The sequence below is a fragment of the Polypterus senegalus genome, chromosome 17 (genome assembly GCF_016835505.1).
Source record: "Polypterus senegalus isolate Bchr_013 chromosome 17, ASM1683550v1, whole genome shotgun sequence".
Taxonomy (NCBI): Eukaryota; Metazoa; Chordata; class Cladistia; order Polypteriformes; family Polypteridae; genus Polypterus; species Polypterus senegalus.
The window spans coordinates 25,249,673-25,271,808 of record NC_053170.1 but is presented as its reverse complement, the minus strand read 5'-3'; the positions used below and the strand labels follow the sequence as shown (position 1 = coordinate 25,271,808).

The window sequence follows — 22,136 nt, the reverse complement described above, 5'->3', positions numbered from 1 at the left end:
TCTTGCCTGAAGAAGGAGCCTGAGTTGCCTTGAAAGCTTTCATATTGTAATCTTTTTAGTTAGCCAATAAAAGGTGTCATTTTGCTTGACTTCTCAATATATACACTCATTAGTAACATTCTTTCTCCTGGGTTTGAATTAATTTTCTTAATTTCTTTCTAAATCTGTTTTTACTTGTATTTTCTTTATTGCAAGACCACTAAAGTATTAACAGCCATTCTGAAGTGATTTATTAATCCATCCATTACCTAACCTGTATATCCAGCTCAGGGTCAGAAACAGCCACAACCTATCCCTGCAGCACTCTATCCAAGGTAGGAAACAACATTCATCATGTCACCAGTCAATCACACACACACACACACACACACACACCACTCAGTTAACACACAATTATTGTATGTCTTTAGGATTTGGAAGAAAGGGCAGAATAACTAGAGGAAAACCAATATGGGGGAGGCGTGAGGACCCAAAACAAACACTAAACACAGAGCCACACTGAAAAGAATGAATTACCCAAAATAACAGAACATTCTCCGAGCCACTGAATCTATTTCAGGAACATACAGACCACCCGCATGGGTCTAAGTTAGAATCGCCTATCAACATGACGTGTCTTTGGGAATTTGGAAGGAAAACAGAATACCGAGAAAGAACCTGCAAACTCCACACAGATAGCAACTAGGCACGGGATTTGAACCCAAAACACTGTCTGTGAAGCAGTGGTGCTAATCATTGAGCCACCATACCATACATATTTTTCATCTGAAACCTTCTTTTCAATCCATTTTATATAGGTTTATAAAATTAGGACAAATCTGTTTTTGGAATCTTAGTTAACTAGTTTCATTACAGCTTCATATCAGCTTACACCTTATATGTAAATGAATTATTTCATGAGTTCATCAGATCAGTCATGGCACCACTTTCTTGGCAAGCTTTAAATGACTAAGTACAGTACAATGTGATCTGAATTACTGTTTTTGATGGCGGTAGAGAGTAGGGCTCTAAGGACCTTCAAAATACAACCTCATGTTATTTTGGAGAAATTAGGTGGATAGATTGGTGAGCCTTTTTAAGCTGGTTGGCTTGTTTTTGTCAAAAGTTTCTAAACGTTCTAATGTTCTAAGAGAACTATTCTTTTTGTCAGTAGGATGCCTCTATTACACACTTAATTCAAGATGATCGGTCCACTAAAATCACTCCAGCTGGTACAAAACATGCAAGACATTCGACTGCACCAACAGGAATAAATAAATGTTAACATGGCTCGGGGAGATACCTACGTGTAATGAGGTCGAAGCACTTCTTCTCATCTGGATTGGGCCTCACCTGACAAGTGAGAAGGTTCAGCTTAGCCGGTGCTCTGTTTATCTATGAGAAATTCGAAGCAGAATTAAAAATAAAGACACGGACAGCAACAATAGCAGTATTGTGGTAGGACGTTTTGCAGTTCTCTTCTTAGTTTTCAATGCCTAGTTTTAGTATGCACAGATTAATTAATTTTACAACTAGTCATATCCTGAAGTGAGGACAATGTGTACAGAATGGGTAACTCATCTCATGCAATCAGCCCAATTGATAAGCAAAAAAAGCACTAAGGTACAAAGTCTTGTCAGAGTGCCAGCCCATCACAAGGCACATTCACGCTCACACCCACAATCAAATCAAACAAATAAGGGTCAAGTGAACCAAGGATGACTTATACAGATTTATACAGAAAGACACAGGAGTAGCTATGTACAAGGAGTGACCCAAAATTAACAAAAAGAACAAAATTCAAGTCTCTCTTGGCCTTCCTAAACAAAAATGTCTCTATCTAGCATTGTAGGATGGCCGGTTTGCTTTTCCAGTACCAGTTTTGTGCACTTTCATGGCTCTTGCCATCCTCCAAAATTCTGTTTGGCACTTTTCCTCTTACCTTGCCAACTACTTAATCATTGAACTGTAGGTTCACTGGGGCTTCCTTTCTGGTCCTTTGAGTAATTGCAGGTTAATTTTTAATAACATCCAAAATACTTCTGTAAAACACTGTGAATGGTCTACAATTTAGGAGCTCTACTGAACAGCCAATCAGATTATATGTTTATGTCACATAATTTATACAGTGAAATCTCAATGAATGGTCTGCAGCACTACTGACATGCCTACTTGATAGTCATCATCACTCTGGAGTAAGATAACCCTTCCATAACTCTGACCTTAAAAACAGTGTAAGGTTATCTTATGAGAACAAAGCACAAGGTATGCATTGAAAAAATGGGTCGAGTAATATGACTGGTTATCAAATGGGTCTTTTATATATTAACACGTTTATGTGTTTTACTTTTTTTGAGGTCTTTGTATTACTAGTTTTCGTATGTTTTATTAATATTTTATATTTTTGTAAGTACAGTGGAACCTCGGGTCACAACCGTAATTCGTTCCAAAACTCTGGTTGTAACCCGATTTGGTCGTGACCCAAAGTAATTTCCCCCCTAGGATTGTATGTAAATACAATTAATCCATTCCAGACCGTACAAACTGCATGTAAATATTTTTTTTTTAAGATTTTTAAGCACAAATATAGTTAATTACAACATAGAATGTGCAGCGTAATAGTAAACTAAATGTAAAAACATTGAATAACACTGAGAAAACCTTGAACAACTGCAAGAGTTTGCGCTACAGCGCTACGAACCGTTCGCTAAAAACACTTTTTTTTAATGAGTTTTAAGCACAGGGAAAAAAAATTAACATTTGAAAAATCCATAATTTAATAAACCACCAAGAAAAGTAACATTGCAACAATGCACGCTGCGAACCGATCGCTGTCAACAGAAGTGAAGTGGAGGTTAAAATCCAATAGAAAAAAGTCTTCATTAAATACAATGAGGTTAAAACAATGCTCGGATCTGTCTCTTTAAAAACAAGCCCAGTGCAATCTTTAACTGCCTTCTCTGCCTTATGCAGCCAGCCCTCTCCCGTGTGTGTGTGTGTGTGTCTCGCTCTCTCTCTCTTTCTCACTCGCTGCACAGGGAATGCACAGGGAGAGACTGAACACGTGCGGAAATCATCGGCGTGCACAAACCGAAAGGGAAACTGGTTTGTTTGTATACCGAGTGTGTGGTCGTGAACAGATGCAAAAGTTTGGTGAACTTTTTGGTCGTAACCCGATTTGTACGTGTTCAGAGACGTTCGTGAACCGAGGTTCTGCTGTACTGCAATTTTTGTTGGATTCTTTTTCTATTACTGACAGCTCTTGGATTTTGCTTTCAGATTATTTCTTGCGCTTTTGAATATTTTGTTGTATTTTTTTCATTTTTAAAAACAAATTCTTTATTCATAAAGATTCTTTGTTTGCCCCTTTGTGCACAAGCCAGGGGTTTAATAGTCATTCTCCTCCTTGTGGGGATTTTTTTCTAATTATTGGAACACTTTTCCCCACTTTTGAAGCCTGCAAGTAGATTTCCAAGTCAAGCTGGTCTGCAGTGAGTCTCTTCAGGGTTGATCAGAGACGATCCTTTGCTTTTATGGTTACATTTGGAGGCCTTGCACCATTTTTGTTATGTTTATGATTCCGAATCATAACAGTATCCAATTTGTTTGACTTATTAATGGAGTAGAGCTGTGGGATTTTCAAGCTAGAATGCTCCCTGGTGGCAACAGGTAGTCCTTCCAGGACAGGGCAATATTGGCCTCCTCTCTAGAAACGCAATTCAGGCTGTGAGCAGCAGTATCTTTTCACTGTGTAATAATGAAAACTGGAAAATTATGCACCACAACCTCCTATGATCTATTAAGTAATTTTCCGATCTGTGACTGCTTGCACCCATAGACAGCTGATCACTTTGAAAGTAAGAAAAATATCATACTTACTGTACTGTGTGATATTGTGAGGTAGCCATATTTGATGCCACACTTCCTCTTTTGCCAGACTTTTCGTATCCTGTACAATAACCAGATATAAAAAAAATGATAAAAGGAAACAAATACAATAAGACATGCACAGAAAATTACTGTACAAATGATACAGTGAAAACTTAACTTTGCAACTGATGTGGACATTCAAGACCCCTCTGATTGCATACTTTATGTTACCATTGGTTTTACCATGACAGCCACTCCACCATTAAACATATGAACCCCCCACTTGCAGATATTTAATGGTACTGTACAGCTAACAGTAGCATTTTTTCATACTTACCCATCACTCTTCTTCTGTAAGAATCCTGATTTTTCCGTGCCATACTGTTTGTTACCCTGAGGCTGATGAATACTGTATCCATTCCCAGAATTCTTACGATTCAAGTTCTCCTACAAAAGTACACAAGAAGATAATTAAAAAAAAAAAAAAAAGAGGTCAAAAAGATTCACAAAAGGTACTAAAATAAGGTTATCCCCCTCATAGACAGCTGTAGTCAACATTGATTTAAATCTTACGATAAAACTACATAGGAGAAGTGCATTGGGGCTCACCTCTTTGTTTTCAACTTGAAGAAGGCTTCTCAGGGAATCTCGGAGCTGAGACAGCTGCTTTACCTCTTCGTCCAGAGTCTGACGAACCTTAGATCAAGACATTTAAGGGATGTCACTTAGGTGTTACTCCTCATGCAGTTTGCAAATTTAAAGTTTCAGTACTGCCACAATTTGTTCTAAAGATGTTACTAATTTCCATGCTAGCACTGTGTTTAACTATTTGGATAGTGGGCATCATCGCTTTGTGTGTTTTTGAATGGCCATGGCCATTGTGTTATTAACAACAGCCCCTCTAGTTTATCTCACGATGGGTAGAAATTTGACACATAATGTCATCAGGCCACCACTATATAAGATACCAGTGTGAAACATCCAGCAGCCAAGTTTTAGTACTTGTGGGTGAAATTCCATTGTGCATTTAGTTACAGAAGTTGAAATGTATTTAGGGAGTCAGGACTTCACGTTCATTCACTCTGATTTCTTGTTAGTCTTTTGGTGCTTAGGTTTTTCAGCTTATTGTCTCAAAAGCTACTTGATTTTGACAAAGTTGTTCCCTTTTATCTTTCGGTCCATTTCCAAATTTTTGTGTAGGACTTTAGAAATTCAATAGTACCATTACCATTGCCCTAATTTTCAAAGGATGTAAAGATTTTCCAGCATACAACTCTGGGTACTGGCTGCATACAACTCTGCATCTTTCTGTTTTTTTTTTCTTTTTTCTTTCCCTTCCATCAGCTTGTCACCGATGATGAGGTCACCAAATATCACCATCTAGCCTTGTCTGCTGTTAAATCAACTGCTTTCCAAGACTAATGTCCGGTATTTCAAGGTCTTCAATGCTGTAATCAATCCAGCATTTTCGTTGTCATCCTCTAGATCTTCTTCCTGTTATGTGGCAGTGCATGACTCTTTGTGGTAGTCGCCTTCTGTCCATTCTGTTGACATGTCCAAACCACATGTCATCGCTTGCAGATTTGTTCACTTAGTGTTTGGTCCTGCTGTAGTCTGTTTCTTATTCTGTGCATTCTACTTACTTTAAGAAGCCTCCGTAGCCAGCTCATTTCTGAGACTTCTATTCTTCTTTCATCTTCCTTTCTTAGGCACCAGCATTCTGATCCATACAACAAAACTGGAATAACCAATGTTTCATACATTGTTATTTTTGTACTGATTGCTGTATTCTTGGATTTCCACAATTTGTTTTGTTTTCCAAATACTGCAGAAGCTAGTCCGATGTACAACTTCCTTCCTGGGATATCAGGCCTCCCAGGTAGACAAATTCTTTCACCTGTTCTACATCTTCTCCTCCAAGCTATATTTTCAATTGTTGTGCATTTGACTTACTTATTGTCATTGTTTTTGTTTTTGACTTGTTGATGAGTAGCCCATCAGTTTACTTAGCATACAAGTAAACGTTTACACCAAATTACTACAGAAACGACTTAAACAGCATGTGGAAAGTGTTATGTCAGAAGAACAAACAGGATTCAGAATGGGAATACATACTATAGACCAACTATTTGTGATCCGACAGCTAGCAGAAAAATGTTGTGAACAAAACCACACACTATGTAATAATTTCATCGATTTCAACCAGACGTTTGACAGCGTGTGGCAGGAGAGGCTATGGCATATACTCAGAACATATGGTATACCGGAACATCAGATCCAACTACTAGAAGACCTATACAGTAAATCATTTACAGTGATCCCTTGCTGTATCGCGCTTTGACTTTCGCGGTTTTGCTCTATCGCGGATTTTATATGTAAGCATATGTAAATGTATATTGCGGATTTTTCGCTGATTCGCGGATTTCTGTGGACAATGGGTCTTTTAATTTATGGTACATGCTTCCTCAGTTTGTTTGCCCAGTTGATTTCATACAAGGGACGCTATTGGTGGATGGCTTAGAAGCTACCCAATCAGAGCACGTATTACATATTAACTAAAACTCCTCAATGCTATAAGATATGCCTCCTGCGCGGTGCTCGATTGTTTGCTTGTCTCTGCCTCTATCTCACCCTCTCTGACATTATCTGCGCTTGACGGAGGGGGTGTGAGCAGAGGTGCTGTTTGCACAGAAGCTGTTTGCCTAGTGGATACGGACGCTCCTCTAAGAAATGCCGCTTTATCGAGGTGTCCAAAAGCACACTTATTGATTTTTTGATTGTTTGCTTTAATCTCGTGCTCTCTCTCTCTCTCTCTGACGTTCTCTGCGCTTGACGGAGGAGATGTGAGCAGAGGGCTTTTTGCACAGAGGCTGTTTGCTTAGAAGATACGGACGCTCCTGTAAAAAATGCTGAAAGGCTACCTTTGCATTGATCCCTTCATTGCCGCTGCTTTATCGCGGTGCTTGCATACTTAAAAGCGCAACAGCCCTATTGATTTTTCATTGTTTACTTTACTCTCTCTCTGACATTCTCCGCTCCTTACGCGCACTTTGAAGAGGAAGATATGTTTGCATTCTTTTAATTGTGAGAACGAACTGTCATCTCTGTCTTATCATGGAGCGCAGTTTAAACTTTTGACTAAAGGGTGTTATTTCATGTCTAGAGGGCTCTAATAATGTTAAAAAACGTATTTAGAAGGTCGTAAACGGGTTTTCTATGCTCTAACTGCGAAAATATTAGATTTATAAATAAAGAATCCTACTTCGTGGAAATTCATTTATCTGTCTGGAGCGGATTAACCGCGATAAACAAGGGTTTACTGTATAACTGTGCGGAGAATATTTATAAACAGTGTGGGAGAGTTTCTAAAGGCTTAAAATATATAAAAATAATCATACAAACATATGGTTTCTACTTCGCGGATTTTCACCTATCGCGGGGGGTTCTGGAACGCAACCCCCGCGATCGAGGAGGGATTACTGTAGTGCAGTTCGTGTGGATGCTGACCTAACGGAATGGTTCCTTGTGACAGTAGGAGTGAGACAAGGCTGCAACTCGTCCCCATTCCTATTCAACCTACTATTGGAAGCGGTCATCCAGGAGGCTATGGAAGGAATTGAGGCAGATGTAAAAATCAATGGTGAAATGGTAAACAACCTTAGATCTGAGGACGATATCGATCTCATCGCTGAGAAAGATGAACAGTTGAAATTGCTCACTGACAAAATTGACACCACTAGCAGGACATATGGGCTACTCATCAACATCTCTCTGGTTTAACCTTCAGTAAATATGGTCGTAAGCAAAGAGTAACGTCATAGGCCAGTAATTACAAAACAATTTCAGGTCACTCTAAACAATATGGGTGTGACATTACAGAGGCTAAAAAAACATAAAATTGCCAAGATTGCACAAAATTTATTATATTGTTCACAAAGAAGCTAGTGATTATTTCAAAAAATGACTTTACAATCAGTGAAGAGGAAATTCACATGCCAGAAAATACAATGAAAATTCAGGTCACATTAAATTTACAGTAATTTAATTTTCTGAGATCAATATAACCTAATAAACATCCAAAGTTCTGAAAACTTAGTGGTATTAGACTAACCAAAGAAAATACAAGCCAGTAAGTTTAACTTGTTTTATACCAACATTCATGGAAGTGATTACAAAAAGGCAAGACAGAAATGCAGTTACTACCACAAAGGTTTTACTGAATAGTCAGCGTGGCTTTAGACAACCGAACTGATAAGTTGAATTTCTATGACAAATCAATGAAAACATTTAAAATAGTAGATGATAGAATCTCATTAGGGAATTTGATTATTTTAAAATGATTATTATTGTTATTTGTGTTTTTACTTGTTAGAATCTCATTTCAGAATGTCCCGATTTGTTTTGTTTATTTTAGGAACAATTACTGTTGTTATTGTAAGTTGTTATACACTAAATTATAGATTTTTTTTTTCATCTTGGAGCTATTTTTTTAACAGTTTTCTATAGACATCAGCACTATTTAGGGGGAGAAGTACTGTGAGATGTGGCCGGCTTGTCATCCCGGCCAATACCCCCAGGCCGCCAGATGGAGCCCTCCCTGCAGTATGGAGTTGCCCCGAAGAACAGCAGGGAGTCATGGGACATGTAGTTTTTATACAAGACCCTGCTGGATACCACAAGAGGGAGCTGCAGGGAGGACCGAAGACTTCTTTGTGCCCTATAACCCGGAAGTGAGTCAGAGGAAGAGCAACGTGCTTCCGGGGTGAAAAGAAAGGACTTGTACCTGACCCGGAAGTGATTGAGAGTCACATGGACTGAGGATTGGAACGCTTCTGGGTCAGGGTATTTAAAAGGACTGTGGGAGCTCCCAGACGGCGAGCTGAGCTGGGTGGTAGGAGGGCAACGTGTCTGGGAGTTGGAGGATTGGTTATTGTTATTGGAGTATTGTATTTGGTTTATGAGTAGTGTGGAGTGGAGGGTGCTTAGTGCACATTGTTATAATAAAACAAATAATTGTAGAACTTTTACCTGGTGTCTGGCGTGGTACCTGAGGGTTCAAGAGAGCGATAGCGCCCCCTACTTTCACATTTTTTTTTGGTCATAAAGTCTGTCGCTAGCAAAATGACATGTAATGTCACTGTGTTTTCACTATGAAATATGACAGCATAAACAGACATGCTTCTAAAGTTTAGATTTTTGATGATCACTGTGTTTGTTTGGCAATCTTTGAAAGTACTGCTATTTCCTTTGGAGTCTCCTGGTTTTGCCGACTTCTTGCTTCTATCTTTAGTTTTCAAATTTTCTGGATTGCATATTGGGACTCGTTTGTTGTAGGATTGCCTTTATGGAAACTCATTTTGCCTAATTTTGTCCTTTCAGGATATTTTTGTACTTTCCCATTTTTTTCTTGATACATCCAATTGGATTAAGTTTCTTTTTTGCCTTCTTGGACATAAACCAGGAATCATACACAAATTAATAATAAATAACAGTTTTTCGGCTAAAATTGCCCTTTGTGAATAATTTTAACGCAAATTGCTGTATAGAACACATATTGGATAACTGGCATCTAAAAAGAAATATCAAACCAAATATCAAACCTGTCAGTCATCATCTCAAAGTATATCATTATACAGAATTTGCTTAGCTTACCGTGCGTACAGATGCAGCTAACTTTTCCATAAAAGGAGCAAGATTTTGGGCTGCTTTTAAACCATCCTGAAAAAAACTGAACATAGACAATGGCCTTTAAATGACAAACATACAAAGATAAATAAAGCTATAAAATTTAATAAGATATGAAAAACATAAGAACAAGTTTGACAAGAACAGGGCATTTAGCTCAGCAATCCCTATTTGCCAACTTGTGAGTTGAGAATCCTTAAATTACTGCTGCCTCCTACACTACTTAAGCATGGAAAATGTATTATTATTATTACTTAATAACTTACTCCACTTGTACTTTCTAACATTTTGTGCAATATACTCTCTTAATCAACTTCTATCTGTGCTCTTGGCTTCCAAATAAAGATCTCACAGCATCTGTCCTACCTCTCAATTGATAATTTTAAATACTGGCATGGTGAAATGGCCAAATGATTTGGTAACTCTGTGCTTTAAACTCCAATACTTTAGCCAGTAGGCCACACTACCTAAGAAAATGGGGAGCTTATAACCTGCAGTCAACCCTGATAAGTAAAATATTGTGTTTTCTAAAAAGCTCACCAAACTGCACAAGGAGGTTGGACATATCCTTCAAATTTATTTTATTTTTCAACAGCACTCGTCTCTCCAGACACATACAATTCTTCCACACCCCTTCCTCTGGGGGTCTTTCTCTGTTTGGTTAACTCGTACTAATCCTGCTTTCAGTTCGCTTTTGATTCTGGGTCAGAGTTTACACTGATGGGGAGGACCCTTGGTAAAGCTTTACTGCATGCAGAGTGCTCTGTGTGTGTGTGTGTGTGTGTGTGTGTGTGCAGCAGACATTATGTAATGTTGTTAGAAGGCATTCAACAGTGAAGCTGAAGGAGAGTATAATACTTTTTGCACATTGAAGGACTATAAACACGACTCTGTTATAATCAAGGCTGAAAAAACAGAAGCAGGTCTCTAGAAACCACCAAAGCAAATTCAACATTCACCTCTTTGAAAGAGGGTATTTATTCATCTGTCTATGCATAAATACTGTAAAGTTAGTATATTACAGTAAAAAATGGAACTATAAGTGTCAAACTGTGCTTCATTTCTGAAGTTGGTTAATGATGTATGTATAAAATCAGATATTTCCTTGATTGTAGTTTTCAATAAATAGAAAAATGACAACAAAAATGTACTTTTATTGCTTCTTTTGAGTGCAGGGCAATCAATCATGCAGTACTCTGATGTGAAAAAAAGTTACTGCCACCCCAAAGTTAACTCAACTCAATAAAACACATAAACAGAATGAGCAGCTTGAATACTTAAGGTAACAAACACTCTGTCTGATCGAGTTCATCCCTACACAATACTCCATTAGAGGTTACTTGTCAGCACACAAATTGTACAAACACATCAAGTCATAATCAAAATACCTTCCTGGAAGCGACCATAAAAAAAAGTTTGTTAAAGATTAAATAGCCACTTCTAAAATCTGGTTCTCTACCAAGCCACATTCAAAGCATGTATTTTCCAAACAAAGGAAGTCTTACACATTATTCTTCTTTGGAATGGCCTTCCTGCCAAAATCTTTTCAAAAGCAACGTATAAACTTCTCTATGAAGTCACAAATTACATCTACAAGCTCTTCAACCCTGGAAAAAGCCCCCCTTCCAAAAATTCATAGCAATGCAGCAAGGCAGAAACCACTTCACACAGTACTAGAAACAGCAGCGCTGACCTCACTTTGCTCTAAATACGGCGGAAATGATCTTTAAGATTTATGGAGCAATGTTTAATGGACAGATGAGTTAAAAGTGGAATTTTCTGGCCAATGTCAGCCTCATTATTTCTGAAGGAAATCTGTGAGCTGACACTTAAGTACAGCAAGATAACAATCTCAAACAACACAAGCAACTTTCTACCGGAATGGTTGAGGAAAATGAAACTTTAAATTCTTAAATGAGCTGATCAAAGTCCAGCCCTACTGTAAAATCCCCTTCAGATGGGATTTCAATGCATAAAAACTCACATATGTCATTCATCTAATGCAGATCTGAAGGGAGTAGGAGAGCAAGGAGAGCACTGTTATAGCCTCTTTAACAAACACAGGAAATGTTTGAGCGAATTAAGTGTTATTAAAGGTGTGTAATCGGTCATTAGGTCCAAGGGGGCAGTTAAGGGGTACTGGGCTCTGTAGAAACTTTTATATTTTAATAGATAATTGGAGACAAAGCAAAAATGTTCTTTGTTGACTCAGTTCACTAATACATTATAAAGATAAATTACATTTACAGTTATGAAGTAATATATAGGGTGGGCCATTTATATGGATACACCTTAATAAAATGGGAATGGTTGGTGATATTAACTTCCTGTTTATGGCACATTAGTATATGTGAGGGGGGAAACTTTTCAAGATGGGTGGTGACCATGGTGGCCATTTGGAAGTCGGCCATTTTGGATCCAACTTTTGTTTTTTCAATAGGAAGAGGGTCGTGTGACACATCAAACTTATTGGGAATTTCACAAGAAAAACAATGGTGTACTTGGTTTTAACGTAACTTTATTCTTTCATGAGTTATTTACAAGTTTCTGAGACATAGACAATTGCCTTCAGATGACCCCAAAGATAAAAGTCTAAGAGGGTCACATCGGGAGACCTTGGGGGCCATTCAACTGGCCCACGACGACCAATCCACTTTCCAGGAAACTGTTCATCTAGGAATGCTCGGACCTGACACCGATAATGTGGTGGTGCACCATCTTACTGGAACGTGCCAGCTTCAGTGCATAAAGAGGAAAACACATCATCATGTAGCAATTTCGCATATCCAGCGGCCTTGAGGTTTCCATTAATGAAGAATGGCCCCACTATCTTTGTACCCCATATACCACACCATACCATCAGTTTTTTTGTTCCAACAGTCTTGGAGGGATCTATCCAATGTGGGTTAGTGTCAGACCAATAGCGGTGGTTTTATTTGTTAACTTCACCATTCACATAAAAGTTTGCCTCATCACTGAACAAAATCTTCTGCGTAAACTGAGGGTCCTGTTCCAATTCTTGTTTTGCCCATTCTGCAAATTCAGTGCGCCGATCTGGGTCATCCTCGTTGAGATGCTGCAGTAGCTGGAGTTTGTAAGGGTGCCATTTGTGAGTAGCTAATATCCGCCGAAGGGATGTTCGACTAATGCCACTCTCCAGTGACATGTGGCGAGTGCTACGCTGTGGGCTCTTGCTGAATGAAGCTAGGACAGCCACTGATGTTTCTTCATTAGTGACAGTTTTCATGCGTCCACATTTTGGCAAATCCAAAACTGAACCAGTTTCACAAAAGCAGTTTGCTAACTGTAGCATGGGAGATGGGTGGTCTCGTAGGGTGTCGCATTGAAATCTGCTGCAATGACCCGGTTACTACGTTCACCAGAAATCAACACAATTTCTATCCACTACTCACCTGTTAACCTCTGCGACATGTCAATGGCTGTAAACAAAGAGAAACTTGGTAAATAACTCATGAAGGAATAAAGTTAAGTTAAAACCAAGCACACCATTGTTTTTCTTGTGAAATTCCCAATAAGTTTGATGTGTCACATGACACTCTTCCTATTGAAAAAATAAAAGTTGGATCCAAAATGGCTGACTTCCAAATGGCAACCATGGTCACCACCCACCTTGAAAAGTTTCCCCCCTTACATATACTAATGTGCCACAAACAGGAAGTTAATATCACCAACCATTCCCATTTTATTAAGGTGTATCCATATAAATGGCCCACCCTGTATATCTTTATTTGTACATATACTGTACAATACTGTACCAAAGTCTAAAGCTACCCAAGAAAGTTAGCCAAACCTGTGTTGGCCACCTTACAAGGCATCAATAATTTTTATAAAACTGGAATTTCATATTACCTTTTATTTTATCAACATTTTTTAACTGCAATATTATATGCTTTCATGAGCAAACAGACATTTGCTTGGCTTGGTGTATACTGTATATTGCATAGAAAACACACTTTCAGAGAGGTAACAATCTGACAGTGCAGCACGAGATGCAGGTTTGCAAGAGTCTCATATCTCACAGTAATAAAAACCTTTAAAGCCAACTGATTTATTATGCTTTTTGTTCAATCTCCGGCCAAGGTATCTTGCAGACTGTTCACTGAGCGTGCTAGCACTCATGTAGATGCTTGAAATATCGTTTAATCACCAGGAAACAATGACTGGAGTCAAACAATTAGAAGTTTATCGTATTTTCTGTATTCCTTTAAAAGACTCAAATAATAATCTTTCAAGTTCAAGAATAAAGTGAAGTTTAAAAAGACTTTTCTGAGTGTGATTTGTGCAACTCTGGACCCGAAACATGACAATTGGTAGCAGAAGTGGTTTTGAACCCAAGCGGATATTCGTGCATTGTCGTGAGTCAGGTCCAGAGCTGCTGCCTGTCTGAAAGTGTGTTTTCTCAGCATTTAAATCAGCTCTAAAAAGCAATAGTGAAGCCTGATTTCTCACAATATAGGTATAGATGACAAATATAGATACCCAAAGTTAGTTGAAGCTTTTGAGCCTGAACTTGGAAGTTCTACTGTGCGCTTTAAATAAAGATCATCTCCTAAAATAGCATTTATGAATTACAAAATTGAAGCATTTGTGGTCTATAATGTTTGTTTGTTGTTTCAAAACCTAATCAACATGGATATCAAATTTAAGCCCAGTGTTATCAGTGAATTACTAACTCTGAAGAACATTTCAGAGACCCGTTCCCATCTATCCAACGTGTGTTATGACCATTCCCATTCCTATGCCACAGTCAAGACATTCACTGCCCAACTCTGTCTTGATTGAATGTCTCCCAAAGATGACTTATTGTCATGCTGGCCTTTGACACTGACAACAACAAAAGGAAATGGCATTAAAAAAAACTGTGAGATAGCAGACACTACAGAGATGAGTAACGAGTCAGCCGAATCCGTTCTTCATAAACAATGAAATAGGAGCGGGGCTGTGCATGTTCGGAGCCCAGCATTCCATAGAGAATCTCGTGTTAATAAATTTGAACTGCAGTAAATGTAAGAAGCATTTCATAAGTGGAAATGGAACTTAGATACATCACTATGACCAGGAGTAAGGCTGCCATGAGTAACTAGGTTACTTGACTAACTTGATTTAAAAATCCTCAATTAACATTTACCATGAGTAAATCTGCTCTGTTGTGGCAGGTATAAAAAGATCGATGAGGGTCCCAAGTAAAAAGGCAACAGAAAGTGTCACTGGTTTGGGAGCATTCACTTAAAAAGGAAAAGAAAATCCAGTTGTCTGCTTCCCCTCACAGCACAATTGACTAGGCAGCAGCATCTAAAAAGATGAGAATACGCTCCACAAGACAAGTTGAGTAAGTTACTGTCTGCATTAAAAGAAGAATAGACAGGCCGATATAAAACAAATACAAAAACTGAATAACGCCACACTGTACAATAGATAGATAGATAGATAGATAGATAGATAGATAGATAGATAGATAGATAGATAGATAGATAGATAGATAGATAGATAGATAGATAGATAGATAGATAGATAGATAGATACTTTATTAATCCCAAGGGGAAATTCACATAATCCAGCAGCAGTATACTGATACAAAGAAACAATATTAAATTAAATAGTAATAAAAATGCAGGTAAAAGCAGGCAATAACTTTGAGTAATGTTCGCATTTACTCCCCCGGGTGGAATTGAAGAGTCGCATAGTGTGGGGGAGGAACGATCTCCTCAGTCTGTCAGTGGAGCAGGATGGTGACAGCAGTCTGTCACTGAAGCTACTCCTCTGCCTGGAGATGATCCTGTTCGTAGGATGCAGTGGATTCTCCATGATTGACAGGAGTTTGCTTAATGCCCGTCACTCTGCCACAGATGTTAAACTGTCCAACTTTACTCCTACAATAGAGCCTGCCTTCTTAACAAGTTTGTCCAGGCGTGAGGCGTCTTCCATCTTTATGCTGCCACCCCAGCACACCACCGCGTAGAAGAGGGCACTCGCCACAACCGTCTGGTAGAACATCTACAGCATCTTACTGCAGAGCAGATGTTGAAAGATGCCAACCTTCTCAGAAAGTATAGTCTGCTCTGACCTTTCTTACACAGAGCATCAGTATTGGCAGTCCAGTCCAATTTGTCATCCAGCTGCACTCCCAGATATTTATAGGTCTGCACCCTCTGCACACAGTCACCTCTGATGATCACAGGGTACATGAGGGGCCTGGGCCTCCTAAAATCCACCACCAGCTCCTTGGTTTTGCTGGTGTTAAGATGTAAGTGGTTTGAGTCGCACCATTTAACAAAGTCTTTGATTAGCTTCCTGTACTGTCAATACCATATAACAGGGAGGTATGGTGGCGCAGTGGTAGGAGCTTAAAGTGCTGTACATGTTTAGGAGAGCTTTGTGGAATAGCTTGAAATGTCACCATCCTGCTCCACTGACAGACTGAGGAGATCGTTCCTCACCCACACTATGCGACTCTTCAATTTCACCCGGGGGGTAAATGTTAATATTATACAAAATTATTGTCTGTCTGTTATACCTTCATTGTTATCACTCTTTAATTTAATATTGTTCTTTATCAGTATCCTGCTGCTGGAGTATGTGAATTTCCCCTTGGGATTAATAAAGTATCTATCTAACTATCCAAATTCAACATATTGTAAATGTTTATACAAGATAAGGCTTCATATTTTTCTCTAATAAAATATAAATAACTGTCCAATTAAATCAATTTTATTGTATAATTTTTTGTTCACACTGATTATTTCATGAATCATCAAAATAGCCGGTCAATTACTCAACTACCCCTAGAGCTGATAGTGTCAGTTCCAAACCAGAGTCTAAACAAAACCCAAGACAATGAAAATATGACCATTCACCAACACCAAAGAAGTTCAAAGTCCAAGCCACTGCCCACAACAAAATAAGCACAATATATACTATGATGGTGTTGTCCAGTGGTTGTCAAAGTGTTCTGAACCAGACACCAATTAACCAAAGTCAAAGATATGGTGGACCTTTTACAGCTAGCCAATAATCACATCATAGAGTAATCCTGCTTTAAAATTAACATATTTATTTTCTACACATATTTATGTGAAAAATACCAAGAAATAAATCCTGCAATACTGGACTTGAGCTTCAACTATTGGGATTTCTACCAGGCATCCATATTTAGCCCCTTATTTATAAGGATAGTGTATTTGGCAGGCAGCCAAGCATCCCATGTCATTGACCACAAGCAATTAAGAGATATAAAAGTTTTAATGACTACCAGAATATTAAAAAAAAACAGGACACCGGTCATAATAACACTCCTCACACAACATAATTAGAGCACCTTACATGCAGTAATTTTGTACACTAGAAGCCATTAGCAAAGGAACGGCCAATAATAAGGGACTCACTTCTGCTGGGCATGAAAAAACTTGATGAGACTCTGTAAGAGATCTGGCCCTTGCTTGATCTTCAGCTCCTGGCTTTTCAAAAGATACTACATTGGACAAAAAATGTTTAAAAAGTCAGCAATAACAGATCAAGATGACATAAGAAAGGAATTCAACATCTGGCTAGTGGAATATTTTGTCCCAGAGCTCAGTCTATAGTTTTTCAATACCACAGAATCATAGCCAAAAGATTCACATTTTAATATTACATAATTGTGAATAAAATGATATTCTTGAGAAAGTGTTTCAAGACAATATTTTTCCTGCATCAAAGAGGAAACCTAAAACAACTTTTCTGTTTCACATGTTGCTGCACTGGTTGTGCTTTAAATCCACATGAAACCTCTACAGGCGATGTGCAAATGTGCACTGACATATCACAGGGAACAAGTTACAAAATGATGGAAAGATTTTGAATGACAGAAAGAGCAGCAAACAGACTGAGAGATTGACTGACTTCACACATGTGCAACTGGAAAGCCCTGCGTTCCTTCTCCATGTCCTCTGCAATCTCTGCTGGAGATACATCTGTCCTAATGATCAGGCCCTGTTTTGCTTTCTCACGGCGCTCCTTTTCTATTTTGGATCTGAAAATGTACAACAGATAGGGAAACATAAGGGAGAGCAAAAATATTAGACTGATTTTATTAATCTCAAGAGGATAAAATAAAAATAAAGATTCAGACATACAGGACAAATAATACAATCAATCAAGCAATAAATAATAAATGTATATTGTACAGAAATTGCAAAATGAACTTAAAGAGCATCTCAATTTAGTTTGGGACGTCAGGTGGAAATACTGAATTGCCTAATTGCAGTGGGCAGAAAAGACCCCAGAGGTACTTCTTAGCACACCATGGAGGAATGAGGCTGTGGCTAAAAGTGCTCCGAGAGAACACCTCCTGGAGGGAATTCAGATTTTTTCATGATGGCATCTAATTCTACCACCATCATCTTTTCCGCAACAGCTTCCAGTGTGTCCAGGGTTCATCCTGTTATTGAGCAGGCTTTCTTGATGAGTTTATTCAGACATTGTGTCTCTTCTGAGCTCAGGTTGCTTCTCCAGGAAACCACAGCGTAGAACAATAAACTGGCTACCATTAACTGATTTCATACGTCAAAAGACTGTGGAGTCTCCTTAAGGAAGTACAGATTGCTCTGGCCCTTCTTGTACAGCGCCACTATTTGACAACTTCTCATCTGTGGGAAACAGCTTTCTTCTGTGTTGTCAGACCAGTCCAGGTATCAGGTACTGATAGCTCTGCACCAATTCCCCATCCATTCACTGAATGGTGACTGGTCTGAAGGGCTCTTTGACAAGCTGGAAGAACATTAGAACAATCTAGACAAGAGCAGGACATTTAGCCAAACAATGTTTGCCAGTCCTATCCTACTAATTCCTATAAAATAACACCAATTTGTGTTTTGAAGGGCCCTAAAGTCCTACTGTCTATCACACTACTTGGTAACTTAGTCAATGTGCCTATAGTTCTCTGTGTGAAGAAAAACTTTCTAACATATGTGCAAAATATAACCGTAGCAAGTTTGAACTCATTTTAAAGGAATAGACTCGATGCACTGAACTAATTTCCTTTCATAATGTTAAACACTTCAATCATGTCTCCTTTTAATCTCCTTTTGTTTAAACTGAAAAGGCTCAGCTCTTTTACTCTTTCTTCATAACTCATCCCCTGTAGCCCTGGACTCAGCCTAGTCGCTCTTCTCTGGACCTTTTCTAGGACTGCTATGTCCTTTTTGTAGCCTGGAGAACAGAACTGCAAACAGGACTCCAGATGAGCCCTCGCCAGTGTGCTATAAAGCTGGAGCAGAACCTCCTTGGAGGAGTTGTACTTTACACATCAAGGTGCTATAGAACCCGACATTCTGTTAGCCTTCTTAATGGTTTCTAAACGATATATGGTAGTTGAAATTGTCAAGTCTAATATGACTCCCGTGTCCTTCTTATAAGGGGTACTTTCAAGTTTCTGACCTCCAGATGTATTTTCAAATGAAATTATTATGAAACAGATTTTGAAAAAAATGCATTGTACTTCTAGTGGCCATAAATCACATTCATGACTATTTGCAAGGTCAGCATAATTTGTCTCAACTGCAGTAATTGTTTTTATCAGAGTTTTTGTTCAAATTGTCTGCTATTTTTTTAAACTGCAAATGTGAACTATACTTTCCAGCAAAACAGTGTCTTAGAGAAAAAAGATAAGTGTTAAGAAAATTGAGTGCACTTCTACTGTTTTCTGATGATGCAAGGCCAAATTAAGACCTCTGCAGGCTCCGGGGTGTCAAAGGTCAAAAGGCCCCTCATCACCTCACTGCCCAAATGCACAGGAATAAACACACATTCTGGACATCACATACTGTTTGTCAATAATAAATCTGATAAACAGGTTAAAGTTGTGAAAAAAATCAATAACTTTATATCCGCTCAACTTGATCTTCCTTTTCTGTTCACTCGATTACACTGCATGTGCAACATTTCATGTGTAGGAAATAGCTGCCATCTGATAGCACATCAGTCAAATATTTTTAAAGAACAATGTCACTTGTAGCACATACAAAACTGATTTTTTAGGTTCGCCTATTTGCAGCAAATAAAATAAAAGACCAAATGGCAGTTCTAGACAGAAGTGGCAGAAATGTAAATTTACAGGAGATAAAGGTTACTACAAATAGGCCATTACTGGAAAGCCTCCTAAGAGTGACAACAACAGAAGCTAACAACCGTATTTGTCATAATAGGGAAGAAATCCTTCATTGGAGTTTGTCGTTGTTTGGTGCATCTTATCTCCTACCGTGGCCTTGTTGTCTTCCTCATTGTTGTTGGACTGTGTATTCCTGAAAAAGCTGCTATAAGTGTTGATAACACTGCTTTAATGACTATTGCAAGGTCAGCCTAATTCTTCTGAACTGCAGTAATTACATTTTTTTCAGAATTTTGTTCAAGTGGTACTTTCTTTAAAGCTGCAAATGTCAAATATAGTTTCTGACAAAATTATGTCTTTTGTCCATCTCTTTTTAAATTTTTCTTTTCACTGCAACAATGGGCTCATGCTTTGAATGACCATTTGATTTTTTCTTTCTTGCTGCACAGTATGATCTCACAAAACTGACCAATCAGACAACTTCTCTGGTTATGCCCCGCCCATATCAACCAACTAGGACTCATATTTCCCTTTGTTGGAGGAAAATGGGTATCCCGCCTGGATTGGAAGATGTTTCATTATCCAGATGGAAGGCCATTGCAATGGCCCACACAGATTGGCAGGCAGGACATCGAAATAACTTTGTGCCCAGCTGGTATGATATAGTAGTTGGACCAGCAGAGGTTGTGATTTGGGAGCTGTTCCATCCACCATGTGCCAGATGGCAGTAGTCCTCATATGGCAACCCAGTCGGAACACCCACAAGGGTGTCTGGAAGATGGAGCATGGAAATGCAGCCCTGTCTGGGTCCCTACATACCGATAGAGGGTGCTGTTGGAGGAGAATCCCCCTACTTTCTTAATGGTCTGGAAATGCTTCCCGGAAGACATGGCATGGGACTGGAAGCATTCCCAGGCCTGGCTTAAAAGGAGCCCGCTGACTCACATTGGGGAGTCAGAGCCCAGAGTCAGTGGGAAACAATCAGCAGAGGATGGAAGGAAGAAAGAAGATTTATTGGTTTATTGTGCATTCATTGTATAAATTTGGAGGATTTGATGGAAAGAGGTTTGGAAAGAGTGCCTTGAAAGAATAAATACCTTTATTCTAAAAATGTATGGTAAGTCACTCTCTCTTGGATTTGGAGCTCAGTGGCGCTCCCTTGATTTGACAGGCTTATATCATCTTGAGGACTGAAGCGGGGCAGGGGTGCATGCTGTAGTGTAGACTGCTATGAGTGTCTGTTGGTGAAAACCTGCACTTTTCTGTTTACTCTGTATTATTTTTTTACAAGTGTAAGACCACTTTGCAATCAGTGCCCCAGTGTATACTCTTAATTCACCCTGATGGTAGATCTGGCCATGCAATCAAGTTAACTTTTCTTGGAGAAAAAAAATTGTGAAAAAGTAACTATACCCCATGACATTTTTTTTCTTTTTTATTAAAAGTTGATATGTCAACTTTTGATCTTCATCTTTAGATAAAGGTCATATAATTGAAAAAAAAGAAAATTTGAGTTTGCATTTAGGTATACAACAAAAAATTAACTGGTATGTAATTTGTGTTTGTGGAAAAAGTAAGTCCACCCTTGGCTCTAATAGCTGGTATTGCCCCCTCAAGTCAGTGTTTCCTAAAAACTACCTAACAGTCTCCAACGTCAACTGGGGGAAACTTTTTCCTACTCCTTCATGCAGAATTCTTTCACTTGTTTGACATTTGAGAGGTGCCTTGTGTGCAGAGCCCATTTTAAATTCCCCCACAGCATCTTGATAGGATTCAGGTCCAGGCTTTGATTTGGTCATTCCAGAACCATACATTTCTTTTTTTTTCAGCCATTTCTTGGTGGATTTATTGGTATGTTTAGGGTCATTATCATGTTGCAAGGTCCACTTTCAGTTCAACTTCAGTCTTTGGATAGATTTTCTCACATTATCCTCTAGAACTCTCTAGTCCAATGAAGAATTCGTAATGGATTCTGTGATGGTGAGCTCCCCAGGCCCCAATGCAGCAAAGAAGCCCCACACCATAGATTTTCCATCTCCAGTCTTTACAGTTGTTATCAGGCTCCTGTGGTCAAATACTGTCTTTGGTTTTCGCCAAACATGTCTTCAGGTACTGTGGCCAAATAACACCCCCTTTACCTCATCTGCCCAGATCACATAGTTTCAAAGGTTCTGGTCTTTGCCTAGGTGTTCATGGAAAAACTTTAGTCTTGCCTTGATGTTCTTTCCACACAGCAAAGATTGGTGGCTCTGAGGCTTGGGATCTGTGCCAGCAATCGAAAGGTTGCCAGTTCCAATCCCATAAATGCCAGAAGTGATTCCACTCCATTGGACCCTTAACCTGCAATTGCTTTGTCCTATGTTAACCTGCAAGCAGGCCCTCCAACATGCAGGGAAAACTTAGGGGTTCACTCCAGCCACTTTTAAAAAAAATCTCACACTATTCCACTCAAACTAGTGTGGTGCTGAGGTGTCACCCGTTGCATGGCTGCGCTTGG

The 22,136-nt window shown here is 38.9% G+C and overlaps 1 protein-coding gene across 1 annotated transcript in view; it reads right to left on the bottom strand.

The window, feature by feature from the left end:
• Nucleotides 1-22,136, bottom strand: part of LOC120517106 (arf-GAP with SH3 domain, ANK repeat and PH domain-containing protein 2-like) — a 120,494-nt gene that overhangs the window by 50,973 nt on the left and 47,385 nt on the right. The window contains exons 6-12 of the mRNA XM_039739217.1: nucleotides 17,434-17,563; nucleotides 16,938-17,023; nucleotides 9,502-9,577; nucleotides 4,459-4,545; nucleotides 4,187-4,296; nucleotides 3,859-3,928; nucleotides 1,287-1,374 (exon numbers count right to left, since the gene is read on the bottom strand). Of these exons, the coding sequence (XP_039595151.1) occupies nucleotides 1,287-1,374; nucleotides 3,859-3,928; nucleotides 4,187-4,296; nucleotides 4,459-4,545; nucleotides 9,502-9,577; nucleotides 16,938-17,023; nucleotides 17,434-17,563 (647 nt within the window). The remainder of the gene's footprint in view (nucleotides 1-1,286; nucleotides 1,375-3,858; nucleotides 3,929-4,186; nucleotides 4,297-4,458; nucleotides 4,546-9,501; nucleotides 9,578-16,937; nucleotides 17,024-17,433; nucleotides 17,564-22,136) is intronic.